The sequence below is a fragment of the Phaethon aethereus genome (genome assembly GCF_964289735.1).
Source record: "Phaethon aethereus genome assembly, chromosome: 3".
In the NCBI taxonomy this organism is placed as follows: Eukaryota; Metazoa; Chordata; class Aves; order Phaethontiformes; family Phaethontidae; genus Phaethon; species Phaethon aethereus.
Genome location: NC_138576.1, coordinates 42,523,188 through 42,547,535, shown reverse-complemented (window position 1 = coordinate 42,547,535; position 24,348 = coordinate 42,523,188). Strand labels below are relative to the sequence as shown.

The 24,348-nt window shown below is 36.9% G+C and overlaps 1 protein-coding gene across 1 annotated transcript in view; it reads left to right on the top strand.

Annotated features, from left to right (window-relative positions):
- MDN1 (midasin AAA ATPase 1) overlaps nucleotides 1-24,348 on the top strand; it is a gene marked incomplete at both ends in the record, with an annotated part of 103,955 nt that overhangs the window by 3,475 nt on the left and 76,132 nt on the right. Inside the window, 18 exons of the mRNA XM_081998091.1 lie at nucleotides 3,340-3,566; nucleotides 4,185-4,409; nucleotides 5,970-6,077; nucleotides 6,157-6,349; nucleotides 8,931-9,143; nucleotides 10,444-10,575; nucleotides 12,053-12,156; nucleotides 13,996-14,110; nucleotides 15,881-16,074; nucleotides 17,142-17,223; nucleotides 17,960-18,055; nucleotides 19,136-19,248; nucleotides 19,790-19,938; nucleotides 20,039-20,099; nucleotides 20,654-20,865; nucleotides 21,672-21,775; nucleotides 22,632-22,776; nucleotides 24,176-24,272. Of these exons, the coding sequence (XP_081854217.1) occupies nucleotides 3,340-3,566; nucleotides 4,185-4,409; nucleotides 5,970-6,077; nucleotides 6,157-6,349; nucleotides 8,931-9,143; nucleotides 10,444-10,575; nucleotides 12,053-12,156; nucleotides 13,996-14,110; nucleotides 15,881-16,074; nucleotides 17,142-17,223; nucleotides 17,960-18,055; nucleotides 19,136-19,248; nucleotides 19,790-19,938; nucleotides 20,039-20,099; nucleotides 20,654-20,865; nucleotides 21,672-21,775; nucleotides 22,632-22,776; nucleotides 24,176-24,272 (2,570 nt within the window). The remainder of the gene's footprint in view (nucleotides 1-3,339; nucleotides 3,567-4,184; nucleotides 4,410-5,969; nucleotides 6,078-6,156; nucleotides 6,350-8,930; nucleotides 9,144-10,443; nucleotides 10,576-12,052; nucleotides 12,157-13,995; nucleotides 14,111-15,880; nucleotides 16,075-17,141; nucleotides 17,224-17,959; nucleotides 18,056-19,135; nucleotides 19,249-19,789; nucleotides 19,939-20,038; nucleotides 20,100-20,653; nucleotides 20,866-21,671; nucleotides 21,776-22,631; nucleotides 22,777-24,175; nucleotides 24,273-24,348) is intronic.

The following is a 24,348-nucleotide window of genomic DNA, read 5'->3' as shown; positions in this document are numbered from 1 at the left end:
GTACAAAAAAAGAGGTGACCTGGCTGTCCCAAATTCACTCAGCTACTCGTTGGCTGTCAGAAAAATGTCCTGACGTCCTGGCAATGAAGGCAGACTGTTTTTTTTGCCTAAAATAGGACTTCAGCTTTTTATTTGAAAGATTAATTAAGCTTTACATCATGTAGCATTATAAATAAGGGAAGGTATGTTGCACTTTGGTTCTATCCTGGCGTGTATTTTCGTCTCCTGCTTCTAGTTTTTGAAGAGCTGTGATTTTTGGGAGACTGTGTTAATAAATATTCAGATACAAAGTCAAAGAGAATGTTCTCGCTGTCCTTGAAGGAGTGGTCTGTCCAACCCTGTGAAATACGATGTGCCAGAGGAGATGTAGGAAGTTCTAGCTTCTTCTGCAGGTAGTTGAAGCTGTTCTCCTTGTGAGACTACATATCCCCCTGCCTTTTGATATTTTTTTCTTCTAGTATGTGGTTATAAGAAGAGTGCAAGTTCATGTTTTGCTTTATCTTACTGAACTGGACAGCTGCCAAAATGAGTGGCCCTGCTCTGTTTTCTTTTGTCTATTCCCAAGGCCAAGCCACACCTTTCTGTTACTTCTCTTATCCTGAACCTAGTGAGTGTGCTGATGTGGAAAATCTGTTCAGTTTTCCCACCCAGTGGAAGACTTTGGAAGAAGGATTAATTTGGATTATCTTGTCAAATTGATTGCTGCGCAGTCTACAATGGTAGAGCTGTTGTGTGAAGGAATGGAGCTGAGAATGTGTGTTCCTGTGTTGGAGAGGAAGAAGGATTTCCCACGTGTGGCCCTTATGCCTTCGCACCCTTCAGAAGTATCCCCTGTTAAACCTGTACATGGTGTAACGTCCTGTGGAAACACCTGTGAGCCACGACCAGAGATTGTTCCTTGCTGTGATCCTTTCTCTTAGTCATCTTGTGGTTGGGATTGAGCCGGTTCTTAATAAAGATTTCTGTACCTTGTGAGCACTGAGTAAATGTCCTGTGGAGGTTGGGAAGGAGGTGTGCAACATACTGCTAGAGGAGCAACTAGGATCGTGTTTGCCCCCAGGTCTTAGTCGTAGCTGTGCTTCTGTTCAGTGTCTCTTTCATTAATAACGCACAATGTGTTAATATAATTAATGTGTGTGTATAGTCAATGTTTGGAGGGGATAGTCTTCAGTGATACGTTCTTATAGCAGCTGGCTGGAACCATGTGTGCAGATTTACTACCTCAGATTTGAAGACTAGAATTAAATGCTTTCAGATCAGCTGTCCTTTGTTACTGATTGAGAAAGTTTGGTATTTCATGAAGGCACCTTTAGTTAAAAATTTCCTTTCCATAAAATTTTTCATTCAGACTCTGAAAGGCTCTGAAATCAAACAGACTGTCTGTTTGTAGAATAAGAATGTTGCCACTCTGATTTTTTTTTTTCTTTTAACAGTTTTGTATGTCCTAAGGGTACTATACACAATGATTAAAAAACTGCTTGCTCTCATAAAATTGCTAATGGAATGGATTTGTTGTACGGTAGTCATGTAACTACAGAATTTTACTGAGTCAGTCACATTATTTATTTACTATTTTATTGTTAATTGTTCCTTTTATTTGATATTGAAAGCTCTGGTTAATAAATTAAGCACCCTTTTGTGCCTTGTTTGGATAGCCAAAGATGTAGTTGATTTGGAAACTGAAGGTACTTTTTATCTTTTACAGTGGAGTTTGTGGCTAGTTCTTTTGAGCTGCTTTTGAACAGCTTGTCAATCATTTTGCCACTCAGAATTGGATCCCCTGTAATGCGCAGCGTCTTGCTTGCTCTGTGATGAATGCAGACCTTCAGCTCCATATTTTAAATTATTTTTGATGCTGCTCTGATAGATGAGAGGAAGATAAACTTACATCATGTTTCTTAAAAATAAACACAAAGCATCTAAGAAACCATTTGCAAGTAATGCGATGGTTTTGATCTTCGTAGCGTATATAGTGCAGTTTCCCTGATTTCTTACGTGCCGTTAGGCAGTGAATGTCTTTTCCAATTCAGAAGAAGACTCAAGGAGCTTGAACAAGTGTGCATGTATTCTAGAAGGATGTTGACAGTGGTATATCCCAGAGGTCACCCTTTCAAAGGCAACGTGCAGGACCTCTGCAGTCTATTATAACAAGGAAACCATCCCATCTGCAGGCCTGGGAGCAGGTTTTACCTCAGTAACAAAAGTCTAGGAGAAGCAGAAATTGGCTGCATGTGTTGCTGAAACGAAAGACTACCCAAACCACAGAATATTTCTGTAGGAGTTGAGTAAGTGCTTGTTCTGTTTGGAAAGCTGCCTTGCCTAGCTGTATTTACGATGTTTGCCAAGAAAGATAAAATTGTCTTCATAGGGTAAAGGTTCACTCAGCAAGGGACGGGAGAGCAGAGGGTCAAAGTTAAGAGCAAAACCGCTACATGGCAAATTCATAATCCTGATTTCTCACAAATCAAAATTACTTATACTGCATTATATGCTAAACATGACAGAAGTGGAGAGATGCTCGGATAATAACATGAGCTCAAAGACCAGAGAAATTTAAGCATAAGACACAAGAAATGAGTTGTTGTTTTTCAGTAACAAAGTTAGGAAGGTTCGGTGGGATGTGAGGGGGGCGTGGTGGTTTTTTGTGGGTTTTTTTGTTTTGGTTTGGTTTTTTTCCGTAGCAGATATGAATATGTTTGCCATCTATTTTAAAGCCTAATATTTTGTTTTGCACTAAAGGATCATTTTTATGTAAAAGTAAGAAAAAACCAATCTTCACTTCAAAACTGCAGATACATGCTGCTTCTTGTCAAGAGCATTGCTCATTATAATTGCTATCAGAAATATGGAAATAAGGCTGTGATCATGATTAATTGAATGCTTACTTTTGAAAATAGTGAACATGATGCAATGCAAACTTTAAGAACTCGAATTCTTAAATGTTTTGTGACTCTCAGGAAGCAGAGCTGTTGAGATCAGTGGTAATTCTATTAACAAAGATGTATTATTTTTTATAACATTTTCCCAATTTTTTCTTTAAAAAAACATTTAAAATTATTTGCTTTATCTTTCAACTGTAAAACATAAGTTAGGATTTTGGGACTTTTTTGTAATTCCTATTTAATGTGTCATTCTGCACGTCACTCATTTTGTTTCCCAATTTTTTTAAATATGGAGAGCTGTGTCAAGTAAGTACTTCCACTGGGAATTTTGGACTCCCTGCTGTTTTTTGAAAGATTTGTTCCTGTAAAATTAGCTATGAATCCTGCATGACTAGTTGTGAAGCTAAAAGTCCAAATCGTTTCCCATTTAACATGTTTTTACTTTCCATTCCTCTAGGTTTGGACCCAGCAGGATCGGCAATGCATCCTCGATACTTTAGCACAATTATTACTGGATAAAGAATGTACTCTATTGATTGGCCGTCAAGTTCGGCCAGTCTTGTTGGATTTATTGGAAAGAAATGCAGAAGCCATTAAAGCTGGTGGCCAAATCAACCATGATAGGCATGAAAGGCTGTGTGTAGCAATGAGCAAGCTGGTTGCTGACCACCCTGATGTTTTGCCGTGAGTAATGTAACATCTCTTTGTGCAATGTTTGAACTTAGGGAGTAGATGCTTGTCAGTGTTCACTGGTGATGAGAGGTGGTGTTACAATTTGGATTGTCTCCCACAGTAACAAATGTGTTTTGAATTGAAAGAATGATTGAGAAAACAGTCTTAAACACAACTTACTTAAATTGTGTTGTGAGATCTAACTTGATTTTCATCATGACAAAAAGAAAAACAGCTGGCATGAAAATTGCTCACAACCAAAATCTCTGCATTTAAGATTACATCTGTAGGCCAGTAGAACATGAAGTTATGTAAGTGGGAATCAGTATTACTTTTTCAGAAAACGAGAGCAATCAAAGAGATTTCACCAAAGGCAGTACTGTTTCCGCTTGATAATTAAGTAATGATTTCTAATAACATAAAGTATCTGTTGTCTGCTGATTGCTGAAGTTGTTGTCTTTCCCAAGTGTGGACAAAGTTAAATATAGGCCTTAGTTCTCAGTATACTGTCAATTACTGTCTCAGGACCTCTGTCCTGACATTTTTATTAGTGCTTGTTTTCCTTTCCCCTGCCTTACATACCTGTGTTCCTTCTCTCTCTCTCTCTCTCTCTCTCTCTTTCTCCTAAAGATTTGCTTTAAGATATTTTAAGAATACATCACCAGTTTTCCAGAGGCTTTTCCTGGAGAGCTCAGATGCAAACACAGTCCGATACGGGCGCAGACGAATGAAGTTACGGGACCTCATGGAGGCAGCCTATAGATTTTTACAAAAGGAGCAATCAGTTTTCCGGGAATTATGGGACTGGAGTGTATGTATTCCACTCCTAAGGAGTCATGACACTTTAGTCCGTTGGTAAGTTAAACCCCCCAGATCTTCTCCATTGAAAAGATGTATATGTATCTTTAATTGTATTTAACAATGTTCACATGCAAGTAGAAAAGAATCTTCAAATAGCACCAGAAAAATGTGTACCGATGGTGCTGTATGCTTCTTACCTGATCTTTTGAAAGCTGTAGCGATCTATCACAGAGTGAAACTTAGGCTAGTTCTTAGTCGTGCTTAAAGCTATGATCTGGAGAATCTTTCCAAATAGCTTCAGTTTACCCAAGTTGGATTCATGTGAGATGGTAAATTTATCACTTCATCTCTACTGTAAGCCAGTTGGTATATTGCATGCATTCTAGCATGTTATCCTAGAAAAACGTAGAGATGCATCTACCCTCACTTCAACTTGCATTACAACGATATATAATACTACTTCGCATTGATACGCTATTAATAAGTTGGGGTTTTTTTCTACTGCTTGTATGTAGACATCTCAGTCACTGTAAAGCTTGACTTATTTAAGCTATGCTTTCCAAATTGGCCTTTTTGCAGACTTTGCATGTGGTTTTGGTCAGATGTTTTCTGTTAGGTGTCTGCCTGCAGGGCTTCAACTTAGTCACATGATCCACCTTATTTATATGGGTAGGAGTATTGATAGTGCCTTTCATTTATTTAAGAAAAGTTCTTTAATAGTCTTTTTTTTTTTAACATAAATTCACAATTATCTTAGTAACACATAATTTTAAAATAAGGTGTATAATTTAGGAAGGGCAGGAGCAAGAGTATTGTCAAATCTATCAACCATTTATGAAGCTCTTTTGGATGACATACACTTAGATAGCCTTAGAAAAAGAAATAGAATTTCTGATTCACTGACTGGAATTGGTTTACCTGGTGTTCAGCTAATAATCTTAAGTAAGTGAATGAGCTGACTTTTAAATTTTGTCCTGAACGAATCTTCTTCTGGTAACGCTTTTTTTCTTCCCCCCCCCCCCACCGAAGTAATTCAAAGCTTTGTTCCTGGAAGGCAAAAAAAGTGGTATAATAAATGAAAAGTGTTTTATGATTTGTATTAAATGTCCTTTTGTTGTGAGACAGCTTTATGTAGTAATGAAGTCAAGACTTAGGAGTTGTTTGCGTCTTTTGGCACTGTGTCTTGAGTTCATTGTGCTAGGGTTATTTTAGAAATAGCATGAAATGGAAAGCAATTTTGAAAGGAAAATGCTAGGAGGAGAAGAAAAAATTAGGCAAAGAAAACCTGATTTTCATTATCTCATACGTTTACATTCATTTATTTGGGAAAGTGCTCTGCTTTACTATATTTCTATTGATCATTCAGCTCTTCAAAGAAAGGTTAGCTACTTGATGTTTAAAGGATAAAGTATGCCATGATAGAATAGCTTTTCTCAGTTATGAGATATTTCTCTAATCTTAAGGAATGTTAAGACTAGCACTAAAATAATTTCTATGTAGAAAGTTCTCTGCATATTTTTCCAAACTTTATATTTTGGTTTGCAATTGACAGTTGCCAAACTAAATTTCTTAAGATTATGTTTTGACATGTTTTGTTCTAAATATAATTTTTAGGTATACTTCAAACTGTCTTGCTCTGGTTACATGCATGAATGATGAGCATAAATTATCTTTCCTGAAGAAGATATTCAATCCTGAGGAGCTGATACATTTCAGACTAAAGTAAGAACTTTTAAAATCTTGAACACTATTTGTTTTTGTTGATGGCTTTCATTTGAGTTAATAAACATGGATTTCACAGGCTGCTAGAAGAATCTCATCTCCAGAATGTGGAACAAGCTCTTGTTTTGGCCAATCCGGACTCCTCATTTTGGGAAAAGGAGAAAGAACTGCAGTATACGCAAGGGCATATTGTATCGGGTGACCTCTCTGCAAATGTAGTAGCTGTATGTGGTATTGTGCTGCCTAGACTACAGCTTGTTTCTGAAGAGCAGGTATGTAACCCAGGGTTAAGTTTGTAACTTTTTTGTTTTTAAGAATCCCTTAATGAGGTGAACTGACTTTATTTCCTGCTTAAATGGCATTGAGATACTACGGGTAATGCGTGCATCTTTAGCTTTCTTGATGTGTGCTGTAAGCTAGTGTTGCATAATCTAGACACTGCAAAGACTCTCTGCAGTGGAATGAAGCAATGAAGGCGTAATAGTGCTGTTCATTTTATCTTCAGGTAGCGGTCCTTAGGAACATACTACTGTCGTGGTTTAACCCCAGCCAGCAACTAAGCACCACGCAGCCGCTTGCTCACTCCCCCACGGTGGGACAGGGGAGAGAACTGAAAGAGTAAAAGTGAGAAAACTCATGGTTTGAGATAAAGACAGTTTAATAGGTAAAGCAAAAGCCATGCACACAAGCAGAGCAAAACAAGGAATTTATTCACCACTCCCCATGGGCAGGCAGGTGTTCAGCAATCTCCAGGGAAGCAGGACTCCAGCACGCATTAACGGTTACTTGGCAAGACAGACGCCATCACTCCGAACCCTCCACCCCTTCCTTCTTCTTGGTCCCAGCTCTATATTCTGATCATGATGTCATATGGTATGGAATATCCCTTTGGACATTTTGGGTCAGCTGTCCTGGCTGTGTCCCCTCCCAGCTTCCCGTGCACCCCCAGCCTTCTCGCTGGCAGGCCAGCATGAAAAGCTGGACAAGTCCTTGACTGCTTAGCAACAACTGAAAACATCAGTACATTATCAATATTTTCTCTTCCCAAATCCAAAACACAGGCTCATACTAGCTTCTATGAAGAAAATTAACTCTATCCCAGCTGAAACTAGGGTAACTACAAAAGTATATTCAGCCTTACATAGGATCTGTAGTCCAAGTTAGGGTGATATTCCATAGCTGAGTAAAGCCAGGGTCTGGCACAGTTGCTTTTACTTGCGTGAAGTAGTTTTTTGTGCTTTGCAGACATCTTATAAACAGCCTTTTTCCAAACATATTCTTAGTTCTTCTTTTGAATCAAAAGAAAACAAGGCTGCTACTTACTCTTTTAGAGGGCAGAAAAAGGGGAGGGGGAAGTGAGCAAGAACTTAATTTCTCCATTGAGTGAAGTGTAATGCAGAAGATAGTGCCTTACAGTTTTAGGAAGTCCATCAGAGGCATGAACATTTTTTAGCAAACAGTATTTAACATTTTTTCTCCTGAGATGCTGTTCATCTTGAACTGTTCAGGTTCTTCTTTGTAGCAGCAGCTGGTAATCTTGACTGTTTTTCTCATTTAAGTACAGTTTTAGCTCTTAGCTGAGTATTTCTATTTAATTTTGCAACACTGGTCTACAAATGAAGGACTAAGAAATGAATGAAGTCTACCAATGTCTAGAATTTCTTGAGTAGGAGAAGCAAGGAAGGAGGAGTTTCCTCCCAAAGTCGTCCCCCCCCCAACTTCTATAGTTGAATTTGCTGTATTCTAGCTCTTTTTTTTTAGGATTGAAGGTATAGTTTGAAATTCATTGCAGCAGGGGAAACTGTAGAGCCATTTAAGGAGATTCTTACTCCCATTCCAGTGTCATTGGTGCTGCAGATGCACTGAAGCTAGTCCATGCTATAAACTGGATTGCTGAAAGGATAGTCTTTGTGTATGAGGGAGGAGAGAACGTCTCAAAAAGGCATGCTTTTATTTTTTTAATAGCCACAGGTATTTCACTGATCTCATATACAGTGTAGTTCCAGTTATGCTGGGGACGTTCCAGTTACAGCTGAGGAGGTCTGATGAAGAGGTAGGAGCAATTTATGAGGGAAAGCAGGTACTCTTACAAACTAGCATTGTTATCAGAGAACTACATGCAACTGTATCTGAAAAGAAAATCAAACCTAAATACAAGACACTTGTTTCGGTGCAGTATGTGCTCCGATTTCTTTTCTCTGTGCCTTTTGGCAGGAAAACACTAATTTTGTGCCATATACTGATATGTAAGTGACTGTAGGAGAGTCAGAATATTTGGAGAGTTTCTGTAGCATTGATTAATTACCATTCAAATTATTCATTATTATTTGTTGCACTTTGAATAAAATAAAAATGTTACTGAATTTACCTCTTTTTTTTATGCACTGAGTTTAATGGTCTTATACTTTGGCCTGTGCAGGAAGAAGTAAATGCAACAGTTAATACTCAGACTTGCATCGTCTGAATGTAATTGGTGTTTGATTTGTCCTGTGATTTGGAACCATTCTGATGATTTAATTTTACTTATATTGCAAATTGTATTTGATTGACATGTGTTTATGATTGAGTAGTTACTATGCCTGTACTGACAACTTAGTGCAAACTCCCCTTGGGAACAAATTGTACGTATACTTTATTAAGTGTTTCACTTATAATAGATTTTTTATAAAACCTATTTTAATATCTGTCATTAAATACAGCTTTAGAATCCTTTAGTTTATTTGATATGTGTTGGCAGATTTACAGGCCCAAGTTTTCTAGTTGTCAGACTCACTTTCCTAATTGTTCTGTGTTGTTACTTTTTTACATGTTGTACAATTTCAGTGTAGTAACTCAAATTTTATGTTTGAACAGGAAACTAACACCAGCCGTTTTGTTTTGGTTGAATCTGCCTTCACAAATCTTCAAAACCTTGCTATTGCTGTAGCGTATCAGAGTCCTGTTTTATTAGAAGGACCAATAGGATGTGGCAAAACTTCTTTAATTGAATACTTAGCAGCTGTTACAGGAAGAGCAAAGCCTCCTCATATTTTGAAAGTCCAGCTTGGGGATCAAACTGATAGTAAGGTAACTGATGAAGTTGTTTTATGGTTGGATGATCAGACATAATTTTTACTTAAAGTATGGACTTAATTTTCTAATGAGATAATGTTTAATGTTTTGCCCAAAGACCGCACAACCTCCAACTCTGTAGTGTTGGTCTTACTGTTGAGAATAAATAAATGTGAAGAAAAATCACAGTTATGCGTCAGTAGGTTTTAAATTCTGTGCATAACTGTGCTGTATCTGTTTCATTGAAATTATGTTTTATCAGGGCTTTTCTATGTGGGAGAGCCCTATTAATTTTTTTTAATTAAAAAAATTTGATTTGTATTGGGAAAAAGATGATTCTAAAATGACTCAAGTTGGTGCCAAAGGCTGTATAGACACTTTTATTTTGGTTTAAATGAGCTAATGTCAGTTTAATCTCATCCCAGTTTTTTGTGGTAAAGGTGAGATGAAGTAAAATCCTGTGATTTTTGAGGACACTTGCACTTAAATAATAGTGAGCTAGGTCTACTTATAGAGATAAAACCAGAGATGAAAATAATTTCACATTCTTCTGGGTTTGCATATATAACTTTTGAGCTTGAATTTATGTTGTTTGGCTCAGTTTATGTTTAGTTTTCCAAGGTGGTTAATATCTACCAGAAGTGCTATCTGGAGGTTTTTATTAGCATGCATAAGCTTATACTTATAATTCCTTACTTGCATAGAACAGCCAATTTCACCATCTCACAACTTTTTTCCACAAGAGTGTCTTTTCATATACATGAGTAAGACCACCATATTAAGACAAAGTCATAAAGTTCAAGGTACAAAATATGTGGTAATGAAACCATAAACTTCATTATTTAAGGAATGCTTAAAATGTGGAAGTTACAACTTCACAGAGAAGCAACACTTGACTGGTTTTGTATCTTTGAATAACTTGCTTTACAATTCTTCTTACTAGCTTAGTCACAGACTTTTTAAAAATGTGAAATAAAGTTCAGTGTAACCCTAGGCAGTTTTGTATGTTATACTGTTGATTGATTGTTAATTATGGTGGCACAGCTCTCTGAATTCACTTCCAGTTACCTGGTTCATTTTAATTGCTATAATCTAATCAGTTAGATTATCGTAGACATGGAGGGGTGAAACTTTTTTTTTTTTTTTATTAAAAGAAGTGTAACGCTGGGCACAGATTACCAGGTGGATTGTTTAGTAACGTGGAGGCTAAGTAAGCATTACTTATATGCTTTGGTCATTTTTGTAAGTTTTTACTCTTGAGTTTTTAAGGGATGTAATGAACAGGTCTCTAACTTACTGATTGTTTCCATCATAGACGCTGCTTGGTATGTATCGTTGTACAGATGTACCAGGGGAGTTTGTATGGCAACCTGGAACCTTGACACAAGCTGTTACCAAAGGTCATTGGATACTTCTGGAGGATATTGATTATGCTCCTCTGGATGTGGTATGTAGGTTCATGGTCACTGTTAAGGTACTGGTCTTAAAGCCCAATACTAGCAAATTTTTGAGTCTAATCACCATGAGTTCTGCAGCAGCATGCTGAAAATACTGCCCCTTTAAAAGGGGTTAGAAAGAATTAACCTGTCTGTCTCTATTAACATGTTAGCACACCACATTGGTTTTTGTCATTGTTTTAGAGTAGTCCTGACACTCCCACTGATGCCAGATTTCACTCTGAAGATTTGAATTGGCACTGATAAAGAGCTATGTGTCTTTTAAATCATATTTTAATATTTGAAAACAAATGTGGCTCCAAACACCAGAGAGTATTGTCACTGTATTAGAGTGGTGCTATTAATAAGATTTTTTTTTTTTTTTAGTGTTTTGTTGTGTGGTTTTTGTTTTTTCTTACACATTTCTTACCTCTGGCTGGGATATTAAAAATGTGTTGTTACATTAAGCAGTATAGGTTTTAACAGATTCCCTGTATTCAGCTCCAGAATGACTTGTTAGACTGTCATCCTTCCCTTTTGAAGTAATGGCTGCTGAAAGCATGTCTTCTGCAAGAACAATGTCATAGAGATGTTTTGCTGTATAGGCCTGCTGGACATTGTCCAGATAGTTGTTTTCTTTCATATCTGTTCTGTAAAGCATCCTTTGTGTGACTAAATAATCTGACAGCTTGTTTATTGGGTTCTAGGCTTCTGAAATATAGGGAATTTGTACAAAAGACAAGAAATACTGCTTGTATATACTAGACAGTTTTTCACTGCCAGAGGGTCATGCACTTACTTGCTTCTGTGGACTCAGCTCATTGCACTCATCGTAAGCGTGCCCTGAGTAGTATCCTGCATTCATCTCTCCCTTTCTTCAGGTCCTTCCTGCAGGCATCCTGTCTCCTTTCTCCATATCAAAGTCTCCATGCTTGCCTCCTTTTATGCTGAGCAATCACTGTGGTCCTGTCTCCCTTTTTTCCTTCCACCGTTACTGCTGCATGGAAGGATAGATTCTTTAAATAGATACCAAATTCTCCTGGGGGTAGCAGAATATACACTGAAAAATATTGATGTTTGAGAATGACATCTTTGAGATGCAGGCCATCTTTTTTCAGACAGATAAAGAAAATAAGGCTTCTGACATGAAAGTGTTCATTTGACAATTCAAATAAATAGTTTTGATTTGGACTTGGTATGTAAAGACTGTCAGTTCCATTCTCCTATCATTAAATCTGGATACAGGAGAAAGAAGATAGGTAAACATTACGCTTGTGACTTTCACTGGTGTTTAAAATTACTGGGGACTGTGCAATTCCTGTTAGCATCACTTGGAAGCGCAATCTGCAGGTACGGCAGTTGCTGGCAATGTAATGGTGCTGAGTGGAAGTGCTGTAGCATCTCAAGTGTGAAATGAGTGTGGATGGGTGTGCTGTCTGTTACAGTTCCACAAAAAAAATGTTTTATAATTTTTCTTCTCTTCTGCAGATCTCTGTGCTAATTCCCCTTTTGGAAAAAGGAGAGTTGCTGATTCCTGGTCGTGGTGACTGTTTAAAAGTAGCATCGGGATTCCAGTTTTTTGCGACCAGGAGGTAGGATTGTAAACTTAAATGAGGTTAAGAGCATGGCTATCCCTTTTTTTAAGCCAAAGACAGGAAGTACAAGGTACTTGGGCAGGAGTATTTTAGCAATTTCCAATTAACAAGCAATAGAAGCCATAGAAGTTGTGAAAGGAATTTTTTTCATTTTTTTTTCATTTTAGAGCAGCATTACATTACTACCAGGTGAATCCAGTCTTTGTACAGAAAGGTCACTTCAGCAAGGCTGAAACAATGAAACTTTCTGGGGGAACCCTACAAATTCAACCCCTCACCAAAGCAAAATACCACTCTCGGCAATTACTGTGTGAAGAAGGTTTATGATTGATATTCACAAGGTGTCTTGACTTGCTAATTTTAACAGCACATGTGTAAAATATTTCTTATTTTTGCTGATCTTGGGGTAGTTGGTAGTCTGACTACTGAATGATTAGTTTTCTGGGGATTGTTTTTTTTATTTCCACCTTCTTGAGCAGTTGTATACATGTGTTCCTTGGAAGATTTTTTTTTTAGGAGTTTCATTATTAATTATAACTGAACCCTGCATCTATAATAAGATAGTGTTGTTTTGTTTGGGTATCGTGAAAAAAGAAATAGAATGAAAAAAAATTTTAGGGAAATCTGATTTGTGAAAGTGTTGTGTCAGTATGGACACTTGTAATGTTTTCTAACCAGAAGAAGATTTAAGGTATTCTTCTCTGACAGTTTTATTGTACTAATGGCTCATGCATCAAATGTCAGAATGTCGTCTTGTATATCAGGACATGGTTTAGGGGACATGGTGGTGCTGGATTAATGGTTGGACTTGATGATCTTAAAGGTCCTTTCCAACCTAGTGATTCTGTGACATAATATTGTATTAAAGGTTAGGATATCTAGATGGAGAGTAAAGTTACATGGTTTTCAAATGTTTTGCAGTTTACTTCAAAGCCTTTAATAAATTTTCCTGCTTTTGTCTGTCTTCCATAAATTTGTTCTTTTCTTTGATTTATCCGATCTATTTTTTCTGGAATTGGGTGTTTTGAATTCAACTCTCTTTTGGTTGCCTCGTTTCCTAAGATTTTCTTCTTCTGTATTCTTGGTCAACAGTTTGTATAGCAGCAAATTATAGTTTCCAGTGGGCTAGTTGGAGCAGATTCAATAAGTCTTCTGCAGTTTCCAGATGTAGATTATTATTTAAAAAACCAACAAAAACCCAAACCAAACAAAAAAGCGCCAGAAAACAAAAAACAAATCACAAACCGAGTATCTAATGCTTTTCATGTGCAAGGCTACTTCCATAGCGGGTATAACACATGGGTGCATAGTTATTTCTGCGGTAAAAAAAAAAAAAAAAGAATGGAACAAAATACATAAAAATATATGATGGAAAGGACTGTGAGCCTGAAGAGTAAGTGAAAATAATCAGGAAAGATTGGAGAGGACGGGGACTGCAGATGCTTTTCCTGCATCTCTGTAATAGAACACAGATCCTTTAGGATCTGTGGAAGATATTTCCCAGGCCACTTCTGTCAGGCTTGTCTCTCTGCAAAGGATTCTCTATGTTGATTCTGATAGACTTAACTTACTGTCAGTCATCGTTCTGCAAGTACCTCTAAGGAGATTTCGCACTACAGGGGGAAAACACTATGGAAAAAGAACAGATAATTTGAAAAGCAGAGTTAGGCAGGGTAGGGTATGTGACAGTGCAGTGACAAACAGTGAGTGATCTATGCATGCGCATTATGCAGGGCAGCAATATGTAACATGTTCTTTGTACAGGAACACACTGAAAACGTTGAATTCTTCAGCAAGACACAATATGCTGTGTTTCTTAATGTTGTTTTGATGTAGGATATTCAGTTGTGGTGGCGGTTGGTACAGGCAGCAAAGCAGCCATGCTGCTCTTTTGGACAAGTATTGGACCAAAATACATGTGGATAACATGAGCAAAGGAGAACTCAAGGAGGTATGGTGTGTGTTGCTCTATGGTGGCATGTGAATAATCGTTTCAATTAAAGATAATTAATGTTTTTCAGTAACAAATCTGATGCTTATTTTTATCTCCAAGTTGCACAATACACCCTTATCATTTCAAATACACCCTTATCATTTCAGATTTATCTTGACAATTTTGAAGTAAATGGGCAGTTTGTCAGGAAAATTTGAAGTGTATTGGACAAAGATTCCTGGAACTTGCCTTGGCAAACACAGTTCTACTTTGAATGGGTCTAAGAATCAAATTACTTCGCCATTTTGTAGCCCACAGGGATTTGAAAACAGAGAGAAAAAGAAAGAAAGAAAATTGGTTTTACTCTAATCCTGAGTTCTAAGCTTTGAGACTGAAAGTAGTTGGTCAGATGTCAATTACAAATAACTGTTTCTATTGACATCTTTTGTTAGCATCTCTAGGGAGTGTTTGCTTTGTGTAGTCCTTCAAAAAATTCAAGGAGCCCAGGGCTTAAATGGAAACAGAATTCTCTAGAGATTCTCCTTGTGATACAGAGCTCAGAATATGATCTGATTTTAAAAGAGCTTTGCCTAAAGGAAAAGGGGGTGAATAGTTTCTAGCTGAAGAGTTGGGAAAGTTCTGAATTTTCTAGAATGAAGATGACAGTTTTTCAATAGGATTCATTCACTCCTTGGAACTTGTTTAGCAGCCAGCACAGTTACAGGTGACAGTAGTTATCTGCATGTTTTTCCATTTTGTCATTTGTCAGCTAATTGTTAGGAACGGGGCAAGAACAGCACTTATTTTGTACTTGTAGATTTTGTTGGAGGGGAAGCAAGTAGATGCACGGGTAGGCCTCTGTAGATGGTTTGCTGGAGGTACACACACTTGTGTGCTGTAGCTGGTTCTACTACAAATAGATCCATGTGGGCAGGAATGCTAGGAAGCTCACTGCTGCGGTATTAGCAAAGGCTATCTGGCTGAACCGATGTCGAAGCTGACCTCCAGAAAGGACCAATATTCAAATACAGCTTGGCTGTCAAAACCTAAGGAAGCTTCAGTGCTAAATGTGTCACCACTAGGTTCTTTCTGTTCTGTAACTTTGTAGCTCAAGTCACAAAAATACATAAATCAGACACTGTGTAAGATTCTGTAGTAGTAGAAGAGACAGTGGTAGAAAAATCTCGCTTGTTTTGAAAATAGACTTGTGTTCTTCTGGGTAATCGTAAAAATCAATTTGGCAAGGTAGGACCGGTGTTCCTGGCCTGTATCTGTAAAAAGCTTATTTTGGGAAGCAATAATTTTGTTTGGCAAGCTTTAGTGGAGAGAACTGAGCTGAAAGGAAATTACAGAAGAAAAAATAGCCCCTTAATGTGTCGTTTGTCAGCACAGTGAATAGACAATGTGAATACTCAAGAAGTTCAGTCATAAAAAGGACAAGAGGTAGGAACTTTTGTCATCAGTTGTAAAGTTGTATGATCATGATTTGGCTTTAGACAGGGTTGAATGTACCGTTTGTTCCTTCTGTTGGTATTTGTGCAAATGTATGACATTAGTTGGAGTAGAGTTGAGTTGGCAAAATTCACTTTTGGCATCCAAATCGATATCATACAAGTCACAATGACTTTTATTTTCTTCATATGAGAAATTCCAAGAGAGCAGTTTTGTGCAACTTGCTAACTTGAGTATCAAAGTGTATCCTATTAAAATTTGGGTGGCTGTTAGTTTCCTTCTGATGCTAAAGATTATTTTTGGGGGGTTGGTTTGGTTTGTTTTTTTTCTTCTCAGGTTCTTCAAAGGAGATACCCCAACCTTGCTCTTGTAACTGATCACTTGCTAGACATTTACATTCACCTTACGGGAGACAAGTATCAGGCATCAGAAAACAGTGCTTCTATCTCCAGGCACATATCAGAAGATCCATCAGAATCAAGATCAGAAAATAAGAAACCAAATCTGGAAGGACGAGAACTATCTCTAAGGTTGTCTTTTCTTATATGTTTCTTAGAAGGAAATTTAGTTAGCTAGCTGCAGAGGTAGGAGGGTTGGTCTTTGTTATTTTTCTGAATTTTTAAAAAATAGTGATAAAAGTTTGAATAATTAAACTGGAATTTCATAAAAACTTGAAAAAATAAATTTTTCATTTTAAAATAATGATTAATATATCTTCTTTTAAAAAATCTCATTCTGAATTATTTAGGACTTCCTATTTGCTTTTTTTTTTTTTTTTTTTAAGGAGAAAGTGTAGGTTTTGTCATATGTGGTGCTGAGTTGGTATCAAGCCATGTGGATTACTTCTCAATTCACTTTAATACAAAACATTAGTTCTAGTTAAGAACTGTTGACTGAAATGTACTTTATAATGTTGTCATAATAGCTAGTAGATAATGTTTTCAACAATTGTATATATTTGCTTATCTAGATAATTCCATATTAGACACTCACAGAATTCTAACTTACAGATGACTAAAAATAACCAGACTTCTAGTACATTATTAATTTCAGAATTTTTATTATTAAATGCAACTTGATGTTCAGTTGTTTCTTCTTCTGTAACCAGTAGTGCTTTGTGAATTAGTCAGTAAATATTAGGTGGGATTAGTACCTAATATTTTTGTGAAGCATAAGAATGCCACTAATTTTTAAAGAAGCAGTTGTTTTTCTGAAATCAGAAGTTTCCTTTTCTTACCTTTTGGAAGGTTTTGTTGTTAATAAGGAATCAGTATCTTGAAAAAAATAGCTTTTTATACCTTTCTGCATGAAAAGCTTGCTGCTTTTCATTTTTTCCATTTCATAATTACTTTATGGTTTAATGGAGTATGTATTCTCTATTTCTAAGCAACATATCTGAAAGCAACACTGTTGGCCTTTATGCGCTCAGCTGCTCTTTAGAATTAGCATCCTATTTATATGTGTCTTCCGTGTACAACTTACACAGCAACTAAATGTGCAATTGCCAGAAGATGACATAATGATCTAAGCTGAACATGAAGGAAGATGCTGTGCGTTTTGTCTTGTGTCAAGCAAACCTTTTTGGTTTTCTTTTTAGAGACTTACTGAATTGGTGCAGCAGGATTGCTTACAACTTTGACAGTAATTCTTCAACCACAACAGTGAATATTTTTCAGGAGGTGCGGTAAGACTTGATCCAGAAATTGCTTACCCAGATTCTAGCATTGTCTCACAAATCTGAAAATACTCTGTTTGTGAATGTGAGATGGGAATTTACATTTAGTTTTATCTGGAGCAATTCGACTGTAGTTGGAATGTTTGTGATCCATCTATCAGAGGCTTTCCTTACTATTAAGAAAATTGTTCGCAGTAATGTGCTGAAAGCCAGTCCAGACTTACTACTGTCATATAAACAGCATTCTGCAACATAATTTTAACTGATACGAGCTGGGATTGCATATGACAGAGTAAAAGTTTTAAGATCTTTCGTTTTTCATGTAATATGAGGCTGATTTCCTATGCATCAATTTACATTTTAAGTTTGGAATTTTTAAGGTGTGTCAGTCAGAGGTAGTTTTAAGACGTGAGATCTTACAACATTACTTCCTTCTCCATTTTGGTCCATTTGTGTGAAAACAGCTTCTGCATTGAAAAGGTTTTACTTTCAGTAGAAACCCAGTACATTAGAATCACAGAATCATTAAGGTTAGAAAAGTCCTTTAAGATCATCAAGAGTTTAGAAATTCTTATTACATCCTTTTGAACTCTGTTGTTTGATGCAATCTGTGGACAGTGAAATAAAATTATTTACCATGGCTGGATTGTATTCAGGCTCATGTAAATTAAGATGGTGCTTGTCAGCTCATATCATACCACATTTGTATTAAAGAAGTTCATTTGTTTTCCCCTTGACAGGCACTGGACTGTTTCACAGCTATGCTGTCCAACCAAGGGAGCAGACAGAAAATGGCAAAAGTTATTGGAAGTAAACTAAATATTTCCAAGAAAAAGGTATGTTAAGCTATAATTAACATGATGGTTGCTGGTAATGTTCTGTAACTTGCAATTTTTCTAGTGATTTATTTAAATGTTTTTTTCTATTTTTCTTTAAAATTATGTCTATGTCTCTGTCCCAAACATTTTTTTGCTTGCTGTACTATACTGGGACCTACGTTTTTTTTCCTGTTTTATTTTCAGCTGCATTTTTTTCTCTGAAAGTTCCAGTGAATCTGTTTCAGAGCAGATTGCAAATGGCCTTATCATACAAAAGAAGGATAACACAGCTGGAACAGCACAGTTGCCCAAGCACATGATACTGCTAGATGCACATAATTAGTAAAGAATGTGTTTTTTTTCTGTGGTGGTTACAGTGAACTTTAATCACTTAAAGAGATTGGAGAGAAACATAATCTTCCTTACTGCTTGTTCTGTAACCATTGATTCCAAAATCAAGTACCTCTAGAGGCTAGTAACTCTCTGTATATTAATAGCATGTGATAGAAATGGCTGAGTTAAACTAAATAATTATTTTTTCAGCTATTTCTGACTGTAGAAGTTTGATTGCAAAGAAAATTCCCTCCTTTGTTACTTTAAGATGGAAAAACTTGCAAGCTGGGTGGACAGATGGATCCCTGAAACTTCTGTGGATTTTTTCTTTTTGTTCTTCTCGCTTTGCGTTATTTCAATACAGGAGTGTATTATGCTCTGCCAATGGTAAAATATCCTTGTTTACACAGAGGTATTTACCAATTTTTTTTTTGAGGGAGGTTGGTTGTTTGTTATTAGTTAAGATAACTGTTCCCAGTTTCAAGTTTATGTAGTTGAACTACCAAGGAAGTAGACAAAGTAGAAACATAATGGTATAGACCCATTACGAGGTTATTAAATGGAAATATGTTGTTTGTACAGACAATAACACTTCTGAGGTATTTCAGTGTTTTAGGTGCTGAGTATGTAAAACCTGCAAAACATAAAAATCTTACCATGAAAGATTAGCTTGCCGCAAAGTAATACTGGTAGCGCAACGTGGGTGTTACTAGTGTGATGTTGCAGGCAACATTAGTATTGGAAATGTTGATGCTTTCTTCACAGGTAGAGTTTTTTTGTGAACTCTATAAACCAGAAATTCTAATACGGGAACAAGAAGTCTCTGTTGGAAGAGTGCATCTCATGAAGAAACAAACCCCGGCTCTCACTGTACAAAGGTAGAATATCTTGTAGTTTCCATGTGACTCAAAATATTTTGTGGTGGAATAAAATAGATTGGAAGTCCCAGGATTAAAAAAAAAAAATGCACATTGGATATTCTCACTAATGAAAGGAATGTGATGAGATCTTTCTTTTGTGATCTGAGCTTTGCCTTGTGTATCTTTAAGGCTGTCTGCATCATCCTTCTGGCAGCCAAATCATGGAAATTTTCAGCTTCTTTTGAACTAGTTTCTTCAAAGCAGTGTGGATCCACAGCTGTTATAATAAGACTTTGATGTATCTGTCTTTGTAAAGAGAGATTTTTATGGTATGCGGCACTAACTCCACTGTCCAGGAAGTTCTTTGGAAACCCTGAGTATCTTGAGAAAAATAAGTATCTTATAAGGGTGTCTTGGAATTAATTTTTTTCAAAACCTATATTTTTAATTTAAAAAGAAAAATCCTAAATTCAACCACTCCTCTAAAAGAATGATAAAGGTAAAATTAAAATGAGCTCCTTGGTAAATCTTAGTTTGCTTCCTTTTTTTGTTTTTTCAGAGCAAAACAAACCTTTGCTGCCACACGGCCATCTGCAGTATTGATTGAACAGCTTGCAGTTTGTGTTGTCAAAGGAGAACCTGTGCTTTTGGTTGGTGAAACAGGAACTGGCAAAACTTCAACTGTTCAGTACCTTGCTCATATTACAGGTAAATAAAGTGCGAAGACTAATTCACATGAAGATGATTCAAAAAGCAACAAACAAACAAAAGCCCACAATTTGATGGTGGTTTCTATTTCTGTTTCAAGGACACCATTTGAGGGTCATCAACATGAACCAACAAAGTGACACAGCAGATCTATTAGGGGGGTGAGTCACTGACGACTGTTTTGTTTGTTCTGCATAACAAATTGGCAGTATCAGAACAAGCCTCTAATGCAAGTATAGTTGTGTTGTCAAAGAATTGTTTTTAGACACATATCTATTTCATGGTAAAATAAATGTCTTGAGAAGCATGCTTGCATGCAGAAACCTTGTCCTTGCTGAGGCAAGTGAAACAGAGGCAGTTTCACTTAATTGTGTGCACATCTGTATGTGATGAAGTAATTTAAAAGTACAACCCAATGTCACTTTAAAAATGGCTAAGCTGTTCAATATTAATACGCTATAATATTCACTGGACATACTGGTTGGTAGTAATAAAAATATTTTACTTCTCAGGGTGGTCCTGTCTTCATAAAATCGCCTTGTAAGGTGCATTTAAATATGTGCAATTTTACTTCACTTATTAGTTGAGTAAAAAACTGTGGAAACCACAGTTCCTTCATGCTCAATATTGTCGTTTCAGTAACTGTTGTTGTTAGTTCACAGATGCTAGTTCCTGTTCCTGTGTCACAAATAAGTACTCTTTTGCTTCTTTTCAGTTACAAGCCTGTGGATAACAAGCTGATCTGGCTACCTCTGCGAGAGTCTTTTGAAGAACTCTTCTCTCAGACATTTTCTAGAAAGAAGAATCAGACATTCTTGGGACACATTCAGACCTGCTACAGGCAGAAACGTTGGCATGATCTGCTAAAACTAATGCAGCATATTCATAAATCTGCTATTAATAAGGAAGCAAAAGAAAATGCATCTGGTGAGAATTCAGACTAATCAAACACACATCATTAGTAGTGAACCATTACAGAGAGTAGATAAAGTGATGAATTTTTTTGTTTGATTTTGGGGGTTTATGTGGGGTTGGTTTTTTTGTTTTTGTTTTTTTTTTTATCCCTCTCTATTGCTTTCTTGTCTGTCCTCTTCTTTTTACTGGTTCTTCTGAATATGCAGATATTAAAATAAACATCTGCAAATGTAAAAAAAGATGAGCTTTTAAAGGCTGCTTGTTGCAAGTATCAACAACCCTAAAATAAAGACAAGCTGAAGTCTGTAACTTGCAAAGCTAGCAACTTAAGTCATGATGCTTTATATACCTCAGGCTGTGACTTTAAACAAATAACTGAAGTAAGTGCAATAGTAAATAACATCATAACCGATAAGCAACAGTGGTTTTACTGATACTGAAGTGTTCATTGTTAATCTGTTCTGTCGTAAGGTTTGTAAATTTGAATTTATTTTTCTGAGGTGCCTCTTTCTGGGAATTCGAGAGTGCTAACAGTCATGCTGGAACCAAGTGCAGCATAAGTATTTGTTCCTAAGCTAGGACATGGTGGAATGAATAGCAAATTATCCGTCAATAGTGTTCAGCTAAATTAAAAAAAAAAGGCAAAATTTAATTTTTTAATTCATGAGATGTCATCTGTAGAACTTAAATGTTTTCATTGCTCAGCCAAGCTTACTCTTGTATCTCTGTGCTTGAAACAGCTTGATTAAAATACTGTTGTTAAATGTTTTTTGTGCTATTGTTCTGATGGTACAAACTTGAATTTGTTTTGCTTACAGGCTCCCCACTGAAGGAAAAATGGGAGGCATTTGGTCTGAAACTGAATCATGCTCATCAACAGATGAAAATGACAGAAAACGCTCTTCTCTTTGCATTTGTTGAGGTATTTAGAGATTTGCATTTTGATGCTAGGAAGAATAAGGAGGAGGATGTAAAAGACTTTGCAATCAGTATTATGTAAATAACTTCCTGGCAGGAATCTTGCTGTGAAGTAAAACTTGTTCTATAATGAAGTGTGCTACTGCAAGGAGACTGTGGTTAGATTGGGGGCTGGGAGAATGTTTTGTGGTAACACATTAATTCAGTGCAGCTTCATAGGAATTAGGACTGGCATGATAAAAGAATATCAGCAGTATGTCATATCATCTTTTCAGGTGTATGAGATTAGAAAAAGCATCTTTGCCAATCTCCAGTAGGACATGCTCCTGCTTGGGGATTCCTGTGAAGGATTTAATATATACTCTCAAATTGTATGTAAAGTGTGTAAAATGTTGACCAGTCCTCTTTTTAAAAAAACACTGTTTAAGTAGTTGGAGAACCTTTGACTTAAGTATAGTTTTAATTCATAAGTTATAGTTCCCTGAGGAACTTAATATTGCTGGTGTCTTTGTATTTCTTTAGATTAACTGCTTTTATTCTCATAGTGGTGTCAGTGAAGTTTATGCACCACAGTGATGGATATCACTGACAGACAGCATTGCACAAATAAGAGAGCTTAATTCTGTTATATCTGAGACAATCTAAATGGTAGCTGATAATAACTGTCTGACTTCTGTGACTTGTCAAATAATTGCTGTTACTGAGGGAGAGCAGTAAAATTGCTATTGCTGTAAAAGGTCTGGAATTGCTATTTGTCTCATCAACCCATAGTCTGCAAAAACAAATATTTCCAGTATGCAGATGCTTTAGTTGTTGTATCACTGCTGTTGATGTGATTAACAAATTGATCTTATTTTTAGGGTACTCTGGCACAAGCAGTAAAAAAAGGAGAGTGGATTTTATTGGATGAGATTAACTTGGCTGCAGCAGAGACTTTAGAGTGTCTGAGTGGTTTATTGGAAGGATCATCTGGTTCGCTGGTGTTACTAGACAGAGGAGACATAGGTACTATTTCTGTGCTTGATTATACTATGTCTTGCTATCCAGTTAGTTGAATTCCCTAGCCTATATGGCTCAAAATAGAAAACATTTAGTGTTAAAATGAATGTGTGCGTGTCTTTCTAGACTTCATTCGTGTGTGCAAGAAGTGGGACCTTTAATTCACTGTGGCTCAAGAGATTTCAGCATGCAGAAATTGTTGTAGCTGTTGCTGCTTTGGATTCTACAAGGAGCAGATCTTTCTAGTGGCCTTAGTAGGCATTGCTGTTTCGAAAGACTATTCAGGGAGTGTCACTTTTTTAAAATAAAGTTGAGGTAGCTTGACAGCTAAGGGCATGGGACATAAGGTTTAGTTGCTACTGTAGTAATTGTTTTTCACTGATCCTGAGAATATATTTGTTCTTCAGCTAGAAATATGTGGACAAGGCCTTTGATTTTTGAGTCCTTTGTGGGACTAGAAGCTAAGCAACCAGCTTAGCAACCATACAGCTAAGCAACCATACAGCTACTTACCCACTCCGGCCACTCCACCATCCCCCAGCAAGATGGGGGAGAGAACAGAAAGAGCAAAGGCAAGAAAACTCATGTGCAAGTGATGCAAAGGCAGTTACTAACCAGCTCTCACAAGCAGACCAAAGTCCAGCCAGTGTCTAAGCACCAGCCACCTTGGAAGACAAAAATAACCACCCGCTTCTTCCTTTACCCCAGTTCTTATTGCTGAGCATGATGTTATGTAGTAGGGAGTATCTTTTCGTCCAGTTTGGATCAGCCGTCCCAACATTGTCCCCTCCCAATTTTTTGCTCACCCCTAGCTAAGTCACTGGGGGAGGGAGGGAGGGCAGAGTGGGGAAAAAGAGAAAGCCTTGATGTTGTGCCAGTGCTACTTGGCAATAGCCAACACCTTGGAGTGTTCTTAACAGCACCACAGGGGCTGCTGTGAAGAAAGTTAACTCCATCCTAGCCAGACCTAGTACAGATCTAAATGTAAAAAATGCAGTTGATGAATATTGTTTTCTGGAACTACAGATAGAGACAAATGTTGTATGAGCTTCCTGGGCTGAGTTTTCTTTCTGGTTGAGGGAAGCACTGACCATTGTTCTGAAAGAGACAAGAGGAGTTCCAAGTTTAGGGCTTATGTAATTTTTGAAATATTTTGTGGTGTTAAAACATCCTGCTACCCACAAATAAGTCACTTGCCTGTGGCTGTGGTAAAGATACTTCTGATATCTGCAGAGATACTTCTGATAAAATTTCATCACGTTATTGTCTGAAAAATTTTCACCCTGGCATTTTAAGAAAATGTAGTAGTGCAGTAATAGAAAACCGGCTTGGAAGAAATACACCTCATTAATAAATATCCTGGTTTAGCATTAACCTTATGTCTCTTATTTCTGTTTCTCTTTAGAGCCTCTTGTCCGTCACCCCGATTTCCGCTTGTTTGCATGCATGAATCCAGCTACAGATGTAGGAAAGCGAAATCTTCCTCTAGGAATAAGAAATAGGTAGGAAATAATGATTCTGTGACAAAATACTAGTCTTTTTCAGAGTTTAACTAGCTTCATAGGTTGACCCACTGAA